Source organism: Apteryx mantelli, chromosome 5 (assembly GCF_036417845.1).
Source record: "Apteryx mantelli isolate bAptMan1 chromosome 5, bAptMan1.hap1, whole genome shotgun sequence".
Lineage (NCBI taxonomy): Eukaryota > Metazoa > Chordata > Aves > Apterygiformes > Apterygidae > Apteryx > Apteryx mantelli.
The window spans coordinates 51,437,021-51,453,345 of record NC_089982.1 but is presented as its reverse complement, the minus strand read 5'-3'; the positions used below and the strand labels follow the sequence as shown (position 1 = coordinate 51,453,345).

Below are 16,325 nucleotides of genomic sequence, written 5' to 3'. Positions count from 1 at the left end.
AGCTTTGATTGTCTTTTGACCTGCTTCAAAATCAGTGGTTGTTTCCTTATGGACTTTTTTTCATTTTTTTTACTGATTTCACATCTCCATAATCTATAATAAGTTCTTTCTGATGTTCAGATTATCATGAGTACATTTTTCAAGCTGAAAAATTTAAATAGCTTGATTATTAACTTTTCTCTCCCAGTCTGTAGCAACCTATGTAGTGACCTAAATTGATAAGTAGATGCATTAATTGCTGTCTCTTTTCTATTCTCTCTATATTTACTGATATTATTTCCAACTTTCTGAACCTTTTAATTTCTGGCAATGTCTCTTTTTTACCATGCTGCTCTATGGATTATAAAGGTGGGGATATTAGCAAAGTATATCCATCCCTTTTCAGTTATTCAGTGCACAACCACAACACCTCAAATGAATTAGATTACTGTAGCACTTACAGACAACATTTAGCTGTTCCAAGCGATTCAAGAAGGGCAGTCAGCTACAAGAATGGCTGGCAAATGACTCGCCAAAACGCAGAAGTCTGGAGCAGCACAGAAGAAACTGCTTCTCCCAAGAGAAAATCTCGCAGCTGTGACGATCTGTTAACAGATGACCATGATAGCTTTCCTGATGCACAGGCCAAGTCTGAAAGCATGGGCTCTCTTTTATGTGAGGACTCCAAAGACGTTTGCTCAATGAACTGGGCCTCCCCGTATGTTCCTGAGGGCCGTGGTAATAGTAGGTCAAGAGTTTGTCACAGATCTGCACATGATGCTCCAGGTTTCCTAAAAATGTATAAAAAGATGCACCGCATCAATCGCAAGGACTTGATGAATTCTGAGGTGATTTGTTCTGTGAAATCCAGAATATTACAGTATGAAAAAGAACAGCACAAAGGTATTCTTCAAGGCTGGAGAGAGTCTTCTACTGAAGAGGTGCCTAGAGATATGGTGCCAACCAGGATATCTGAATTTGAAAAATTAATTCAGAAGTCAAAATCAATGCCGAATCTAGGTGATGAAATGTTGTCAACTGTTACGCTAGAGCCTCCTAAAAATGGCTTATGTCCAAAGCGGCGATTTTCTATAGAATCCCTGCTGGAGGAAGAAAATCAAGGTAGACATCCCTCTCAGGTACAACGAAACTGCAAGTCTAAAACTCTGGTGCCAATTCATATTGAAGTGACCAGTGATGAGCCACAGCGATCGCATATGGATTTTTCAGACAGTGATCAAGATGGAGTGGTTTCTGACCTCAGCGACTTTATCCAGATAGAGGGTTCATCCTTTTGTAGTGAAAGTGACTTTGACCACTTCTCCTTGACCTCATCTGAAAGCTTCTATGGATCAGGCCATCACCACCACCATCACCACCACCACCACCGGCATCTTATTAGCTCCTGCAAAGGGCGATGCCCAGCCTCCTACACCCGCTTCACTACCATGCTGAAACATGAAAGGGCTAAACAAGAAACCACTGAAGATCCTAGGAGAGAGGAAGCAGAATCTGGCCTCTCTAAGATAGCATTCCTAGTCAGTCCAGTGCCTTTCCGGAGGAAAAAAAGTGCAGCTCCTAAAAAAAAACCTGAAAAGACGAAATGTAAGTCATCTGTATTTGAAGCACTAGATTCTGCGCTTAAAGACATCTGTGACCAAATCAAAGCTGAAAAAAGAAGGGGAAGTTTGCCTGACAACAGTATATTACACAGACTAATTACTGAGCTGCTTCCAGACATTCCAGAAAGGAATTCATCTCTTACAGCTCTGAAAAAAAGCCCCATGCACCACCCTTTTCATCCTCTGCCTCAAGATGGTGCTGTTCATTGCCCACTGTACCAGAATGATGGTGGAAGATTCCCTCTTAGTGCCTCTTTTCAAGACGTGGACGCAACTAACAACAACAACCAAGACAATGATAGTGCACTGTGTTTCCAAGGTGGATTAACTTTCTTCTTCTGCCTTTGTGATTGACTTATCCAACCTTACTCCCTTCATTTCCCATCCTTTCTCGTTTCATTTTTTTTTCATGTGTGGTCTATAATAAGCATTCATCCCACAAAATCCTTAATGAAGAAAGGACGTCATTTTTACATCTGTGATTAAGGTAGATAAATTTGCTGTCTCTTCACAAAATGCAGTAATCTGGACAGAAAAACAGTGTATTCCAACTAATGCACAGATTATTAGTACTGTAAATTAAAATGGTGGCATTAAATTAAGCAAGGAACCTTGTTTCCTATAGCTGGCTCTTAAAGATAAGTTTGGGGTTTTTTTCCAAGAAAAAGACCTTACAGAAAATGAATGCATGCATCATAAGATGCTGGTCAAACAAGAAAACCATATGCAGGAAGCCCTTCGTTATTTAAAAAAAATCTGCATCAAAAAGATATACTGTATACTGTTGTCATATGCAACTGATAAAAATGCTCTTAATTCTGCCAGCTGCATAGAAATTTGATTCAGTTTTGTCACAAAAATATGCTAACTCCACTGCGTTTACAACTTTTTGTGAATAGACCCAAGTTATTTGAGGAAGATTCCATTTCTCTGCTCAAACAATACAATTTCCAATTTCTGTGGCAGCAAAACTAGTTCTTCTCGTAGAATTTTAATATATCTATGAAGTTTTGAGAAATACCCTATCCTTTTGAAAGGGAAGGCCTCAATAATCAAATCTTGAAAGATACTGTCAAGGTGAGTATAACTTTTAAAAAGTCTGTCTTGACAGTGACCTGATTTTAAAGTTACTGCTTTGAGGTGTTCACTGCTCTGCTGCTTTTTCTCAAGAAAAAAAAGAAAATTACTTGAGTTTAAACTGTCTTTAAAGTTGACCTTGAAATCTTAGAAACAAACTAGTGTCACAGCATATGTGCACAGAGGTATCCACTAGGTGATTCAGATAGGTGAATATCTTTTGAAAGTCTGTGTCATTTATTTATTTTTAAAAATGGTAAGACTTCTGTGTTGAAGAATTCTGCTTCCAAACATACAGTTGTCTATAACAGAGCATTTCTGAGGAATTCAATGACATTACAAAGCTATTCTTGAAGTGTCAACTGGATATAAGAAAGAGCGTCTTTATTATTATTGATTTTGCAATATAATAATCCACACCCATCTAATTTATCTTTAATCTCACATCTTTTTCTGTAATTCTTGCCAATGCCATACTAGTAAATATGTATTTCGAGACAAATCAGAATTGAAGCAGTCACCACTTTTTCTTAACTAGTTAAAATATATGTAGTGAGAACAGAGAATTTAGTAAAAAACAACTATAAAACGGAATTCAAAATTGAATTAGACTTGAGGCATGATCATGATTAGCCCTTATAGGTAGTACTACCTGACAGAATCAAAGTTGTTGGGAATTCTCTGTGTATAAAGGGACGTAAATGAGCAAAATGTGACTATCCTTTTCATATGTCCTCTTTTTTTTAATCAGAAATAGTTACAGTAAATCTGCTATTGCTTGGGAAGGTACATACCACTACAGGTTAGGACTGTAGTAGCAGGTGCTATTAGGCATACTGCTCTTTTTTTTTCCAGCTCTCAGACATGCATACAAGGGTAGGGGAACCAGGGACAGTGAGTATTGATTGGCTCCAAGTGAAAATTTCTTGTGGTTTCTGTGTATAATCCAACACCAAAACTGCGCTGGTCAAGTATCACAGTTGCTTAGAGCGAATTAACTTTCAGTCCTTGAAAATAAGGAAATCATAGTTCAGAGTAAGCTTGGTTTCCTGGTAGCCTATGTGATGATGGAAGAGCCTGGTATGAGGGAAGTGATATACTTTGTCCACATTCATATCCATAAAGTAGTGTATAGAATCAGTGTATCAGAATATTCCACTGACTTCTATCAGCACCAGTCATGGCTGAGCTCTGCTAATGAAGGTCCCTATTTTGCTGGATCCGCTGGGTTTCTCTGACAGACACAAGCCACTGCAGAAACCTCAAGGTTGTATCAACAGAAACACTGAAAGCAACTAAAAAACATTGATGGCATAAGAAGCTGTACAGAAATTAAAGGAAACTATGTTCTTCCTAAAGCTGCTTTTCACTCTTTTCCATCCCACATCTTTCTGCTGGCGTTTTAAATTGAAAATTAATAGATGCAATGTTTGGAGGCATTATCTCTTTGTGCAGTTAGCACAGATCATCGTTCAAAAAACACATGCCATATCAAGAAAGATGTCCAGAATGGGGCCCGGACACCCTTGCTGAGGTTGACATACTTGTGACCAACAACATATATAACCTAATTATCTCATTTTTCCTCCACTGAATTTATCAATAGCCTCAAGTCCTTGCGGCTTAGCAAACAGTCCACTAGTGAGCATTTAAATCTCATTCTTCTGTAAGACCCCAACATAATGGATTAGATTAGTTCTATTTTTCCACTTGTACTTCTTTAGAAATCTATAGGCTTGGTAGAAACAGATTATGCAAATGAAGTCCAAGGAAGGCAAACATCAGACAGATGCCTCCACTAGCAGGTATCACTGTGGCACTAGCAGAATACAATAGTGAGTAAATCTCAGGAGTAAAGAGGAGATTCATTTTATCCTCTGGTTTGAAATAATTCCTTTATATTTTCATTTCACATTGGCAACTTGCAGGGCTATAGAGACTGCAAGATTTTGATTTTATTTTTATTAAATATATGAAAAGATGTATTCACCATCCTATAATAGACCATCCTGTAATAAATATTGGTGAACTGTGCTTTAGAGAAAATCTGCCACATAGATTGGTGAGTAATGATTTATACTCCATCTCTTAAAACAGAGTTGTTTTTTTTATATGCTGCCTAACATAGGAGGGAAACAAGTTATTCACTATTTTCTCATTAAAGCATGCTTTAATCATGTTTCGTGCATGAAATTATCTGTTTATATTGGTGGCATTCAGAAAAAGGTTCTTGTAACCTGATGAAGTCTCAGTACTGCTGTCAAGTCCTCCATTGAGCCCAGCAGGCATGTGCTCCTTAGTACAATAAGGTATAATTTTGCCCTCCTGATCCTCCATTATACATTCCTCTGCTGTGGATCAGAGGAAGGCCTTTGCTTGAGAGCCAGTATCTTTTTTTTTTTTTTTTTTAAGGTGCACTTTAGCCATCATATCATATGCTTTTCTTTCTACTAAAGGTGAAATAATAGATTCAAGATCTCTTCATTTCTTTATATTTTTGTAGAACCCACTAAATAAAACCAAGCAGTATCAAAGATTTGAACTGTTTTTGCTCTTAATTTACGAGAGATTCATATAATGATGTTCTATTTTCAGTAGACCAGGAATCTCCTGGAAGCTATTCTTCTGCTTTCACTGATGTGGGACGATGTATTCCAAGGGAGAGAAGAGGAACTACAGACAGAGAGGTAGTTAAACAAGAATAAATAATGCAGCAACTTCCATATGGAAAACCAGTAACATTTTCAAGACAAAATTTGCTTTGGTTATAAAACATTGTAATGATGCAGACTGAAGGAACATTTAAACATAATCATATCATTAGATGGGACAGCATCCTTCTTTTTTCTTTAGGAGACTGATACCTAAAAAAAGTAAAAGAACATCAAGCTTTGTCAGATAAGCTGCATTTTCTACTGATGTTTAAATGGACGAGGACACTGGTTTACTAGTCATTGACAGGCTCTGTCAGAGTTGACTGAAGGGAGCATTTGGGACAGAAAAGAATAACAGGTGTGACTGGGAAGAATCCCTTGTGAAAACCAAAGTTTATGCAAGCAGCTGCCTCAGGAGTTTCAGGACTAACACAAAGAATATTTGTATTTCACAATTACTTATGTTTTAAAAAACAAAAACTGTTACTGTAAGAGCAATCTCTAATTTCTGTAACAATTTTGGTGATTGTAATTATATACTGATTGCTTATATTAATGATTTGGAGGAGGAACTGGAATCAGGCATACGACCTCTAATATAAATAGCACAAACAACAGAAAATAACACAAAATATCACCATAGGCAAAAAACATGCTATATCATTCAGTCTCCTAAGAATGTGTCTAGATCTAGAAGTTGAAACTCTCTCCAGACAGGTTTCAGGGATTGTATTCAATCATAAACTAATTACATTTATATTAACTAACTTCTATAGACCATAAATTGTTAAGATTTTCCATTGACTTTGATGATGTTATAGAAAATAATGGTAAGGTTACAAAGCACCTTATTTTAATTGATCTTGTACTTTAACAGCTGAGAACAAGCAAGTGAGTACTGTATAACCAGCAAACTCTCTTTGTATTTAATAATTCATAGACTAGACTAAGCTTTTGCTCTGGCCATTTATCTTGTTAAATGGTGGTACAGGTTAGAACCGGTTACAGCATCTGAATTCAGATCTGCTCACACCCCAATGTCACGGTTTTATTGTTGCAATTGAATTAAGAGTCTGATTTCAAAAAAAGATTACACAGTAGAAAATATTGGTTAAAGAAGCTTCAGGAGCAGTTATGTGTTCCTTTTAAGGAATTATGTGACATCAAAAGTCATATTTCAGTTTGAATATACGTACAGTACTTATGCTGCAAGCAATTCTCAAGATTGCTTCAATTGCAAAAGATAAGAGAAGAAACACTTTTCTCTACTTTCAGTATATTTTGTACATTTCAAGTATTTTGTGTTTAATTAGCTTCACTGTTCCTTTTATATTACCTACTTTTCCCATTCTTTGGTTTAGTAGTTACAGCACCAGCAGCAAAACTGGAAAAAGGCAAACCAAATTGGGAAAGAGTGAAAAAGCACAGGGCTTAGCTACAGCTGATGGTATGAATATCCCCTTCTGTGCAGACGACTATTTTTAACATTGATAGAGAACATGAAAATGCTTTTAAATTTAGGCTATCTTATCTGAAGGAGACCCGTAACAGTAAACTTTATCGGTATCAAAAAATGCAAGTTGACGGGATCCCTTAAATAACTTTTGGGGCACTTTATTATTGAAAGTACAATGTTATAGGTATGCTAAATTTGCTAGACGATGACAAGATGGGAGGGAATTCTGTGGAGAACATCTGTCCTGGCAGAAAGCTAGAATGAAACTTCAGCTCTCCCTTTTTATTCCTCTTATAAAAAGATGTGCACCCTTATATCATTACAAATAGTATCTCACAGAAATAGTGTAAACAGCTCATTTTAGTCACTAGTATATCCTAAAGGCAAATTTTAGAAAGTGTAGCAATCTCTAATCTGCACAAATACTTGCAGAGAAAGACAAAATCACTTCACCAGATAGCCTCACATAGTACTGCTAATGAGTTCGTACACCTTCCTCTGAAATATCCAGTGCTCGTTACCTGACAGAGTCAGAAATTAAATGAGGGAGACTCCTGGGTCAGATCACAATTCATGTTTAGCACAGCTTTGAAAACAGTAAAACTACAGCCCTGCAGTATTGCAGAACTGCTCTCAACCACGCAGGTGAGGGGTAGGGATGTTTTACAGTTTTATTTTTGAAAAAATGCTGAGCTTACAGATACTTGGTGATGGAACTTGAAAAATAGATGAAAGGAATTACACATAGTGATTGCCTGTGATAGTAATGGCAAGAGAGCTGCACTGATGACTCAGGAGACCTCTTCCAGTCTTGTGTTTCTCAGACTTTCTGAAAACTGTGAATGTGATTACAGAAATCTAAAACATTTCCAGGCTCTTCCAGCTATTTTTCCTTTTATATAATAATGTGTTGCATTATTTGCAGTTGAAATTAGCATAAGGATAACAAATTAAGCTTAACAGAAAAGGCATCTAAAATGTTAGAGAATAATAAGCATATGAATTTCCATTGTTCCTACAGATCTAGTTGCTTACAAGTCACATGGGCATTTACTAAACTTTTTTTTCCTTTTTTTACTTTTGCAGTTCTCTTAAACATAAAGCTCAAAATTGCAAAGGGGTCTGTATTAAAATTTTAGCTGCTAGCTCTCTTTTTAAAACACTAAGTCCCAAACACCCAACAAATTCAAAAAAGGAAGCTGCATATTTAGCCTTACTGTGAGAACCATTATAAGGCATGCGCCCCCCCACCTTTTTTTTTAAATGTTGGTCACCTTTTTAAAAGTTGAAACATTATGTTTACCATATAGTAATACTATGTGAATATATTTTGCCTACTTTTCAGAAACTGCCAGCTAGAGCTGTATATGACTTTAAAGCTCAGACTTCTAAGTAAGTACTAAACTTTTGTTCATTTAAGAAATCATAATTCAAGAATGATCCTTCTAGCACTTGCATCAGCTAGCTGCTGTTCCAGCTGAATTTCAACAGCAAATGCCACGGAAGCAGAAGATGCTGCTTGCTGCCACAGTAGCCTCTGCATTACCAAACAGTGTGAGGTGACATTTCATATTTAAATTTCTTAAATTATTATATTCATTGCATTTGTTTAAGCACAGGAATGGCTGTGCAACCTCAGGCTTCTAGATCATGGGTCCTGAGTGTCACCTGCAGAACGCTCTTTGTTCATGGTGAATGGTATTCAGGTTACACAAGGTACAGTGCTTAATGTGCTGTTGTAGATAGCGTGCTGCTTCTCTTATCAAAATTCAGTGTAGTGCTTCAGCATCTTCCCATCTGCCTGTTGTAGCATACTAAGGCTCCCTGCAGGATGTGTCATGCACCCATACCAAGGCAATCCACAGTGGTTCATATGAAAAAGAAATAGGGAAACACTGTGCTAGGATATGAGGGAGTCAAAGGAGAGAGCCTGTACTCTATCACTTCTGTTGTTCCTGATGACTCAGGGCATTTAACAAATTTTTAGATAAGATCAAATATTGTCACTAGAATTAGCTGTGTGTGATACAAAGCTGACAACTTTAATTATTGGAGCAGCCAATTAGGTCTTGGAAAATCAAATGGATGATACAGTGAGAAGACACTGGCCAAGATCTGAAAAATGTTCTTAATCATTTGGATACTTCCCATTTTTGTTATCCAATATTAAGCACGTTACAGGCTCTGAGTCTCAAAAATGGTGAGAACATAATCCTGTATTCTTCATGCTTTTGAATAGTTCAGAGCGCAATGAAAAAGGTGTAGAGCAGAAGCACTCCAAACTGTGCTGCTGCAAAAGGTAGTAATAGGCCATGGAGACATGGGACATACTTCAGTAGTGTTCCCTTCTATTTCATAAAGAACACCAAATATGCCTCAGATGCCTGACGTGAAAGTGGCACCTGAACAAGAGATCCAGAAGACATCATAATTGCATGCAGACCCAGAGTGCTTTAAAAATGACTAGTAATATTTTCTTGAAAGACCAGTGTAATTCAGGCCTCCATAACTCACAGAGAGTATCTGGGACTCATAATGTGAATCATTTCATTTTATATGGTATAATCAACTGATAAATATACCACAGCTGTAGCACTTCTTCTCCAAATGTTTAGTTGTTACATTCTGTTTCAGATTTGAACTGTAAAGACCTCAGAAACTACACAGGCAGAGGAGTTCAAATATAAAGCTGTAAACATCTGATTTAAATAAATTTGTTACAGAGAGCTGTCCTTTAAGAAAGGAGATACTGTCTATATCCTCAGGAAAATTGATCAAAACTGGTATGAAGGTGAGCACCGTGGAAGAGTTGGAATATTCCCAATTTCTTATGTTGAGGTTTGTTCTCCATTTTAATTCCTTGGATTAGTTTGGGTGATAGGTCCACAAACTACATGGGAATGATAAAAATCTGTTTGTTCTTCCTAGAAACTTTCTCCCCCAGAAAAAGCACAACCTGCCAGGCCACCTCCCCCTGCACAGATTGGAGAGATTGGAGAAGCTATTGCCAAATACAGTTTCAGTGCAGACACAAATGTGGAGTTATCGCTCAGAAAGGTACTGTTTTAGAACTATCTTTACCAAAATACCATTATGGTGTCTACTGCTACACAGAATTAATTTATAGTAAATACTGTGCTTTGATGCACTATGCCTTCAAAATATGCTATGCACAAAGCAATATAATGGTAGGAAGCTATTAACATAACTCATTGGCTTGCTTTCTTACATAGCTCTTTGCAAAAATAATGTACATGTAAATTAGACTGCAATAGATTAACATATGCAAAGATCTGTTAACTGGCTGCTCAGTTTTCTTGTTTTCATTTCAGTTATCCATTCCTTTTTTTCTAATAATTATTTTTACTCCCATAGTTATCGTGATAGGGTTTTAATACAAAAAAAACAGGCTTAGAGGCATTTTGGGGGGTGCCTCAGTTCTTGCAAATATTTCATCATCATAACCCTTTGATTTTTATAACATTCTTGCATCTTGTCTGTGCACATCTTGGCAGTAACATATTATTGCACATGAGAATGTTTAATTTCTGAGGCTGGTCAGACACTAGGATATTATTATAGAGCTTTATTGTTAAATTATTATATATTTAATTATAATTATAGGGTTTTTTAATGAATAAAAGTGTTGGTAGAAGTTATTCTGTGATTTGTTTTTCTCTTGAAATAAGACTAAGGATACAGCTTACTGATGCTGATCTTGAGCCTCAAGCACTCACTGAAGTCTGCGTGTGTTTTTCCATTCATAAGAGATTGGTGAACCCCAAAGAAATCCAAAAAAAAATCAGGAATTGGAATTTAAAGGATTGGGAATAATTTGTGGGTTTTTTTTTTTAATATTCCTGTTTATGCTTATTGTAGTAGTCACAACCTTGATGGCCCAGTTTTGCTTTTTTTTAAAAAAAAGGTAATGTGCACTAGTTTTCAATTCTTCTGTCCCACTAAAAATGATTTAAGGGCACTCAACAATTCAACTACAGAAACAAAATTACATAATTCCAAGAGAACACAAAAATAACAGTCAAGAATTTGTTACAAAAAGACGCATGATAAGATGCATGTCATATAAAACAAAAGAGGGAGCTCATGAAGTTTCACTACAGAAAAAAGTTTGAATAGAAAGTTGGTATTTTCTATTTCAGTTCCTAGGCACTAAAAACAGTAAGTGAGCCACTGCCCACCTATCTCTTTGCACAGATACCTGACAGTCAAGCATGCTCACTGGGAAAAGCACTTCTTTCTCTTAGCATTCTCTACAAAATCATTTTGAACTCTCCACCTCCATTTAATCCAAAGCACTTGCATGGATTTCACAGTTTAACTTTTTTCTTTTTTTTTTTTTGAGGAAAAATGGGCATTTAAATTAATACAACAGTCACTATTACGTAGTGCAGTTAGGGTGTTAGCTAGTACTTTGGGCAAAAATTAAAACAGGTTATGCTCTGAATAAATAGTTAAATGTTAATCCCTCATTCAAGAGTAGAAGACTACATGAGACTTTCTTCTCCTATAAGAATAGCACTTGCAGTCCATGATTAGCCTTCTTTTGCTGGAATGACATTTCTATGCATGGTTATAATAAATAGGAGGAAGAATATGAAACTGGAGAAGATTCTCAAAACTAATGGGAAGTAGCACTGCAGAGAAAATAATATGTATTAAGATAGTATAAACTATTCAAAAAATAAACTTTGACTCATCTTCTGATAACTTCTTTTCATAATGCATTTCAGGGAGACAGAGTAATTCTTCTTAAGCAAGTTGATCAAAACTGGTATGAAGGTAGAATACCAGGAACCAACAGACAAGGCATCTTCCCTGTTTCCTATGTAGAAGTCATCAAAAAGAATGCATCAAAAAGCACTGATGACTGCCCTGATCCTCCAATACCCCAAAGCTATTCTAGTGACAGAATACACCACTTAAGTTCAACTAAGGTAAGCAAATTGTTTTTTTTAATTTTGCTATTACCCATACAGTGGGTGAAGGACTTGTAATTTTTTTGTTAAAAGGACAATGCATAATTTATGTATTTTTTTAAGTGCACTATATTTACTTTCTGAATATGTAGAATTGCTTTGCTAACTTGTCATTTAAGTATTTTAATAGCAGAATGTCTGTCTTGCATTCTGCTAGTATTTTTCTCTTTTTTTCATTAACTATTACATTATTGAGAGTAGGGCCAAGAATAATTTGGGCAGAAAAAAACAGCCCACACAACAAAACTTATTTAGGAGTCTTGGACAGAATTTGAGCATCAAGGGTATGTCCAGCAGACTTTTCATCATCCTATCTGAAAACATTCTCGTAACACACTCATTCTAAAAGCTTATAGTCCCATAAGCATGCAAAGGGTAAGGGCAGATGGTTTGCACAGGGACACAGCTTGCCAAGACTAGTTCTATGCCTTTCAAAAGTAAAGGAGAACAGCTAGTGATTCTGTACTGTAACTTTCCTCTTTTTTGCCATTCACACTCTAGAAGGAGATTCTTGGTGTAACGTAGGTTCTCTGGAGTGATATGACAGCAGTGACAGCATTGTATCATTCAGTAGCAAGGCAAATGTCATCACATTGTCAACAAGTTTGGATTCAGACCTTTATAGTTATAATTTTCACACACTATGTCTGTGGCAGTTTCTGAATTTTTTTTCTTCCTTTAGCCACCACAAATCATATTACATAATACTACAAAGAGGATTCCTATATTATGATTTATCATTCATTCATGAGATTTCATGGTCATCTACACAGGAAATATAACTACTTTGTCAGTGACAGAAACTAAGAAAATTTCTGCGTGCAAACTGTGATTAGCATTCATGCAGTATCAGCTGATGCTTTTGAATACTGAAGAGGAGAAACTTTCCAAATCTTCCCCTTTACATTTGTTGTTTCTCTCTCCAGCATGGGCTGTGTATTTTGTATATAGCATGTAAACTTTTTATCCTGCTGTTAATCTATACTTGTTTCAGTATGGTTTTGCCCCATTTTCTACTTCTGTGTACTTGCATACTGGTGCTAATTTAGATGCTTCAACTGTGAGATAAGTTCCACATCTATTTACAGCTCTGGGGACCACTACCAAAAGATGTCCTTTATGGATAACAGTGGCCTTTGAAAATACTGCTTATGAAAAAACAATTAGCTGGTTTATGATCATTGCCAGAACAGGTCTTTTCTGTCTTTCCTGAATATGCCATAAAGGGGTACTAGCTCCTTATTCTTCCATCCCAAGAAAATTGTTGAAATAAAGTAGCACCAAGATCTGTATCCCCATAATGAGGTATCCATAAGCTATGGCCCACTATCATTGTTAGAGAAATCTAGGGGCTCCTAAAGGCAATTCAGAATATCAGACAACTTAGGTGCTCTGTATTACAGAGATGTCTCTGTACTTGGAGATGCCACCTTCCCCATTTTATAGGTAGGCTTGTCTGTTAGGCTTCCTGCAGCTAAAGTTGGGTTTTCTGTGTGACCCCCTATAACCTTGTTGAGCATACAGATGTAGTTTCAAAGCATTTATATTCAAGTGAAAAGCACAAGCATGTTAATATTACCTTTTTTTTCCTTAACTTTATAAATTATTTATATTTTCCTATAAAAGTTGAAAAGTCCAAACCTTGAATGGAAAAGAGTGAAATCGGGAGGAACATGAAGACCCCAAAAGATGTATATGGAGTGTTGTCCAGAATTTTCATTAGATAAGTCATCACTCTTTAGAATAAAAAATAATCAAAAAAACCAGCAGATACACCTGAAGTGCAAAGCCTTAGTTTGTGCAAGCTGCGAGAACTCCAGAGCGGTTTAGTGGCCAATCTTTTTCTAAGGCTGCTGTCATCAAGCAACTTGAGTGTGTGGTTGCAGGACCCTTAGATATGCTGCACATTCTTCTTCATATGCTCCACAGGCATTTGATATAGGAGGCAGCAGTAACCAGGTTTGACCTAGTCTTTGGGTCTAGGAAGAGATACACTTAGTCTTTCATACTGTGTTGCCATCATCACAGTAGGAGTTACTGGGCTACTTTTATTTTTTAAATGGTGATATAGTCACCTCAGATTACTTAGCAGCAGCAGCAGGACACTTTTGTAAATAACTGGGTGTCTAATTGTATCTGTTCTGTAAGAGAGGAAGGGAGGAAAAAGCCCTCTCTGTGACACAGGAAGCTTGTGTGAGGTCATGTGGTTCTAGCATAAATCAAAAAAAGACTCCACTGAGGTTCCTGAACAGACTCCTTGTTTCCTAATTCAACCATGTTCAAAAATGGTAACACCATGTAAGATGACATCTCGTTCCTGACTAGCTAGGAGGGCTTTAGCAGTACTGAAGGTTTTCTGGAGTTTACCACAATTACTGGTACCACTTCTTCCTATTTGTTTGGGGGGGGGGACTAGCATGTAACCTGTTGTATTACCTCCTGCTGCTAGAGCAATTCTGCTAAACTTCACTGATATAATGGCAATAAATTAGCAATTTATGTCAAGACCAAGCTTTTCTCTCCTGAATATGGACCAGAACATCTATGACTTCAGCTCTAGTGCAGCTTGTAGCCACAGGAAATTAAAAACAGGAGCATCTTCTGGCCAATGTTATGATCTAAAAACCACAGGTTATAGGCCGTTGCTCAAGAGAAAAGATGAAGAGACTGAGTATTGGTTATAACAGGCTAGCTCTGTTTTACCAAACTGCATTATATCAGTCTGTATACTTTGGTACAGAAGATTTCTATACCAAAGGTTTGTCTAACTTTAAAATAAAGCTATCTGCCTCTAGAAAAATCCAGTAGAAGGTAAGTAATCTAATCATCTTCCCATTCTGTAATGTTAATTTAGCTTTCTGAAGTTATTTTCCCATTCTAGAGTCATACTTGAAGTCTAAAGTAGTCCAGATAACCTAGAGAGATGTGCATCTAATTATTCTGGATAATTTTAATAGATCATAATATTTTTTGTTCAATTTTAATTTTGAAGATTAATAGTTACAAAATGCAATTTCAGTATTTACTGAAGCAATGGATATCTACTGATGCTGTGTATGTATGACTCACCAGTCTTTCATTCTTACAAAAGGACATTTCTTTTACCAGAAGGATACTTCAATCAATATTATGTAACGGTACTCAAAATACACTGCTGTATACTGTGGTGTCGCTATTTTAAAAGCATTGTTGGCTGCCTACATTCAGTTCGAATTGAATGTACCTTTCACAAATGTTGATGTCATTTTGAACTAATACAGTTACTTTTAAAGAAAAATGCATTCTGTAGCTATTCATGCCATAATAAAAGTATGCAATGTATTTAAGATGTTTCTTAAACATGTACTCAGATGTACTCAGAAAAAGTACAAAAACTAACAGTAGGATAATGAGAAATCACCCCAGTTATAGTTTAAAAAAATACTTAATGACACTCACAGTGTACTTCTGACAATACTGATATTCTCAAAATAACAGTAATGGTTTGGGGAAAATTAGTATAGTTTCAATTGTATGATTTAATAACTTGTGACAAGCTTACTATCAGGGAGCCATAGATAACATAACTTCACCAGATCAAATGCAGATTGCCCTCATGAATGTAATGATTCAGAGCTGTCTTGATGTTTGACATTTAAGCTCCAAGCCAGAACCTGATACAGTTTCACTTTTTAAATATCTTTTCTGCTGTTCTGATTCATGTACTAATGATTTCAGACACTCGTGCTTACTGAAATGATACTCTGCAATCCAAACAGCAGGCGTTTTTCTTTCCCAATCTACTCGTATCTTAGTTCTCTGTCATACTTACTTATTTATTTAAATTCCCATGTGTTTCTTATTTTTGAAGTTGCCTTCTCAAGCACTGTCCCCACTTCCCAGATACCATTCCTCCTCTTGGTCACATGTTGATCAAAAGCTCCTCCATGCTGCTACTAGTGACTGGTTTTCACGGACTGTTGGTTTTTTGCCTTCAAGCATGTGCACCTTACCTCCTCCACCATTTCCAGACAGTTTTCTTTGTGATGTGGAAGAACTCAGCCCTTTGACCTTAACAGCATCCCGATCTGCAGCAATTCCCCCAAGTAATTTCATTCACCAAGTTAAGGATGATCATTTTATTCCAAATACAAAGGGCCCTCTCAGCTCTCCTATGGCTCTTCCTCAGCCCTTTCTTGTATCTACATCTGTCTCATCTTCAGCCAGCTCATCTCATGGCACAGCACATAACCATATAAGCAACAATATCAAACCAAGAAAAGACTTGCAAGGGATACTTGGCTCTTCAGTTATCAAAGTAACTAGAGACTTGTCAGATACTACAAGAGAACGTGAACATGTTGGCACCATTTCTGATATCTCTCTGCCACATAAAGGTGGCTCCATCCCCACAGTGCTAGTTGCAACTGCTGAACATGAAGAGGAAATCGGTACAAGAAATCTGCCAGTTAACATAGGGGATCGGTCAAAGCCTCAAGAATCAGATTTCTACAGAGGAGCACAAGACACAGCAGAAAAACTGCCAAGTCTCTATATAGAG

General features: G+C 36.7%; 1 protein-coding gene and 1 long non-coding RNA gene across 3 annotated transcripts in view; one reads left to right on the top strand and one right to left on the bottom strand.

The window, feature by feature from the left end:
- The window catches only part of LOC106484040 (uncharacterized), a 155,827-nt gene that overhangs the window by 69,079 nt on the left and 70,423 nt on the right, over positions 1 to 16,325 (bottom strand). The window contains exon 4 of one of the 2 annotated variants that reach the window (XR_010884418.1): positions 687 to 770. The exons of the other annotated variant lie outside the window; for it this stretch is intronic. This is a non-coding gene — a long non-coding RNA (uncharacterized lncRNA). Of the gene's footprint in view, positions 1 to 686; positions 771 to 16,325 lie in introns of those variants that run through there. 2 annotated transcript variants of the gene reach the window in all.
- Positions 1 to 16,325, top strand: part of SORBS2 (sorbin and SH3 domain containing 2) — a 168,039-nt gene that overhangs the window by 137,150 nt on the left and 14,564 nt on the right. Inside the window, exons 19-24 of the mRNA XM_067297978.1 lie at positions 349 to 1,920; positions 5,274 to 5,365; positions 8,134 to 8,180; positions 9,512 to 9,626; positions 9,717 to 9,845; positions 11,540 to 11,743. Coding sequence (XP_067154079.1) covers positions 349 to 1,920; positions 5,274 to 5,365; positions 8,134 to 8,180; positions 9,512 to 9,626; positions 9,717 to 9,845; positions 11,540 to 11,743 — 2,159 coding nt within the window. The remainder of the gene's footprint in view (positions 1 to 348; positions 1,921 to 5,273; positions 5,366 to 8,133; positions 8,181 to 9,511; positions 9,627 to 9,716; positions 9,846 to 11,539; positions 11,744 to 16,325) is intronic.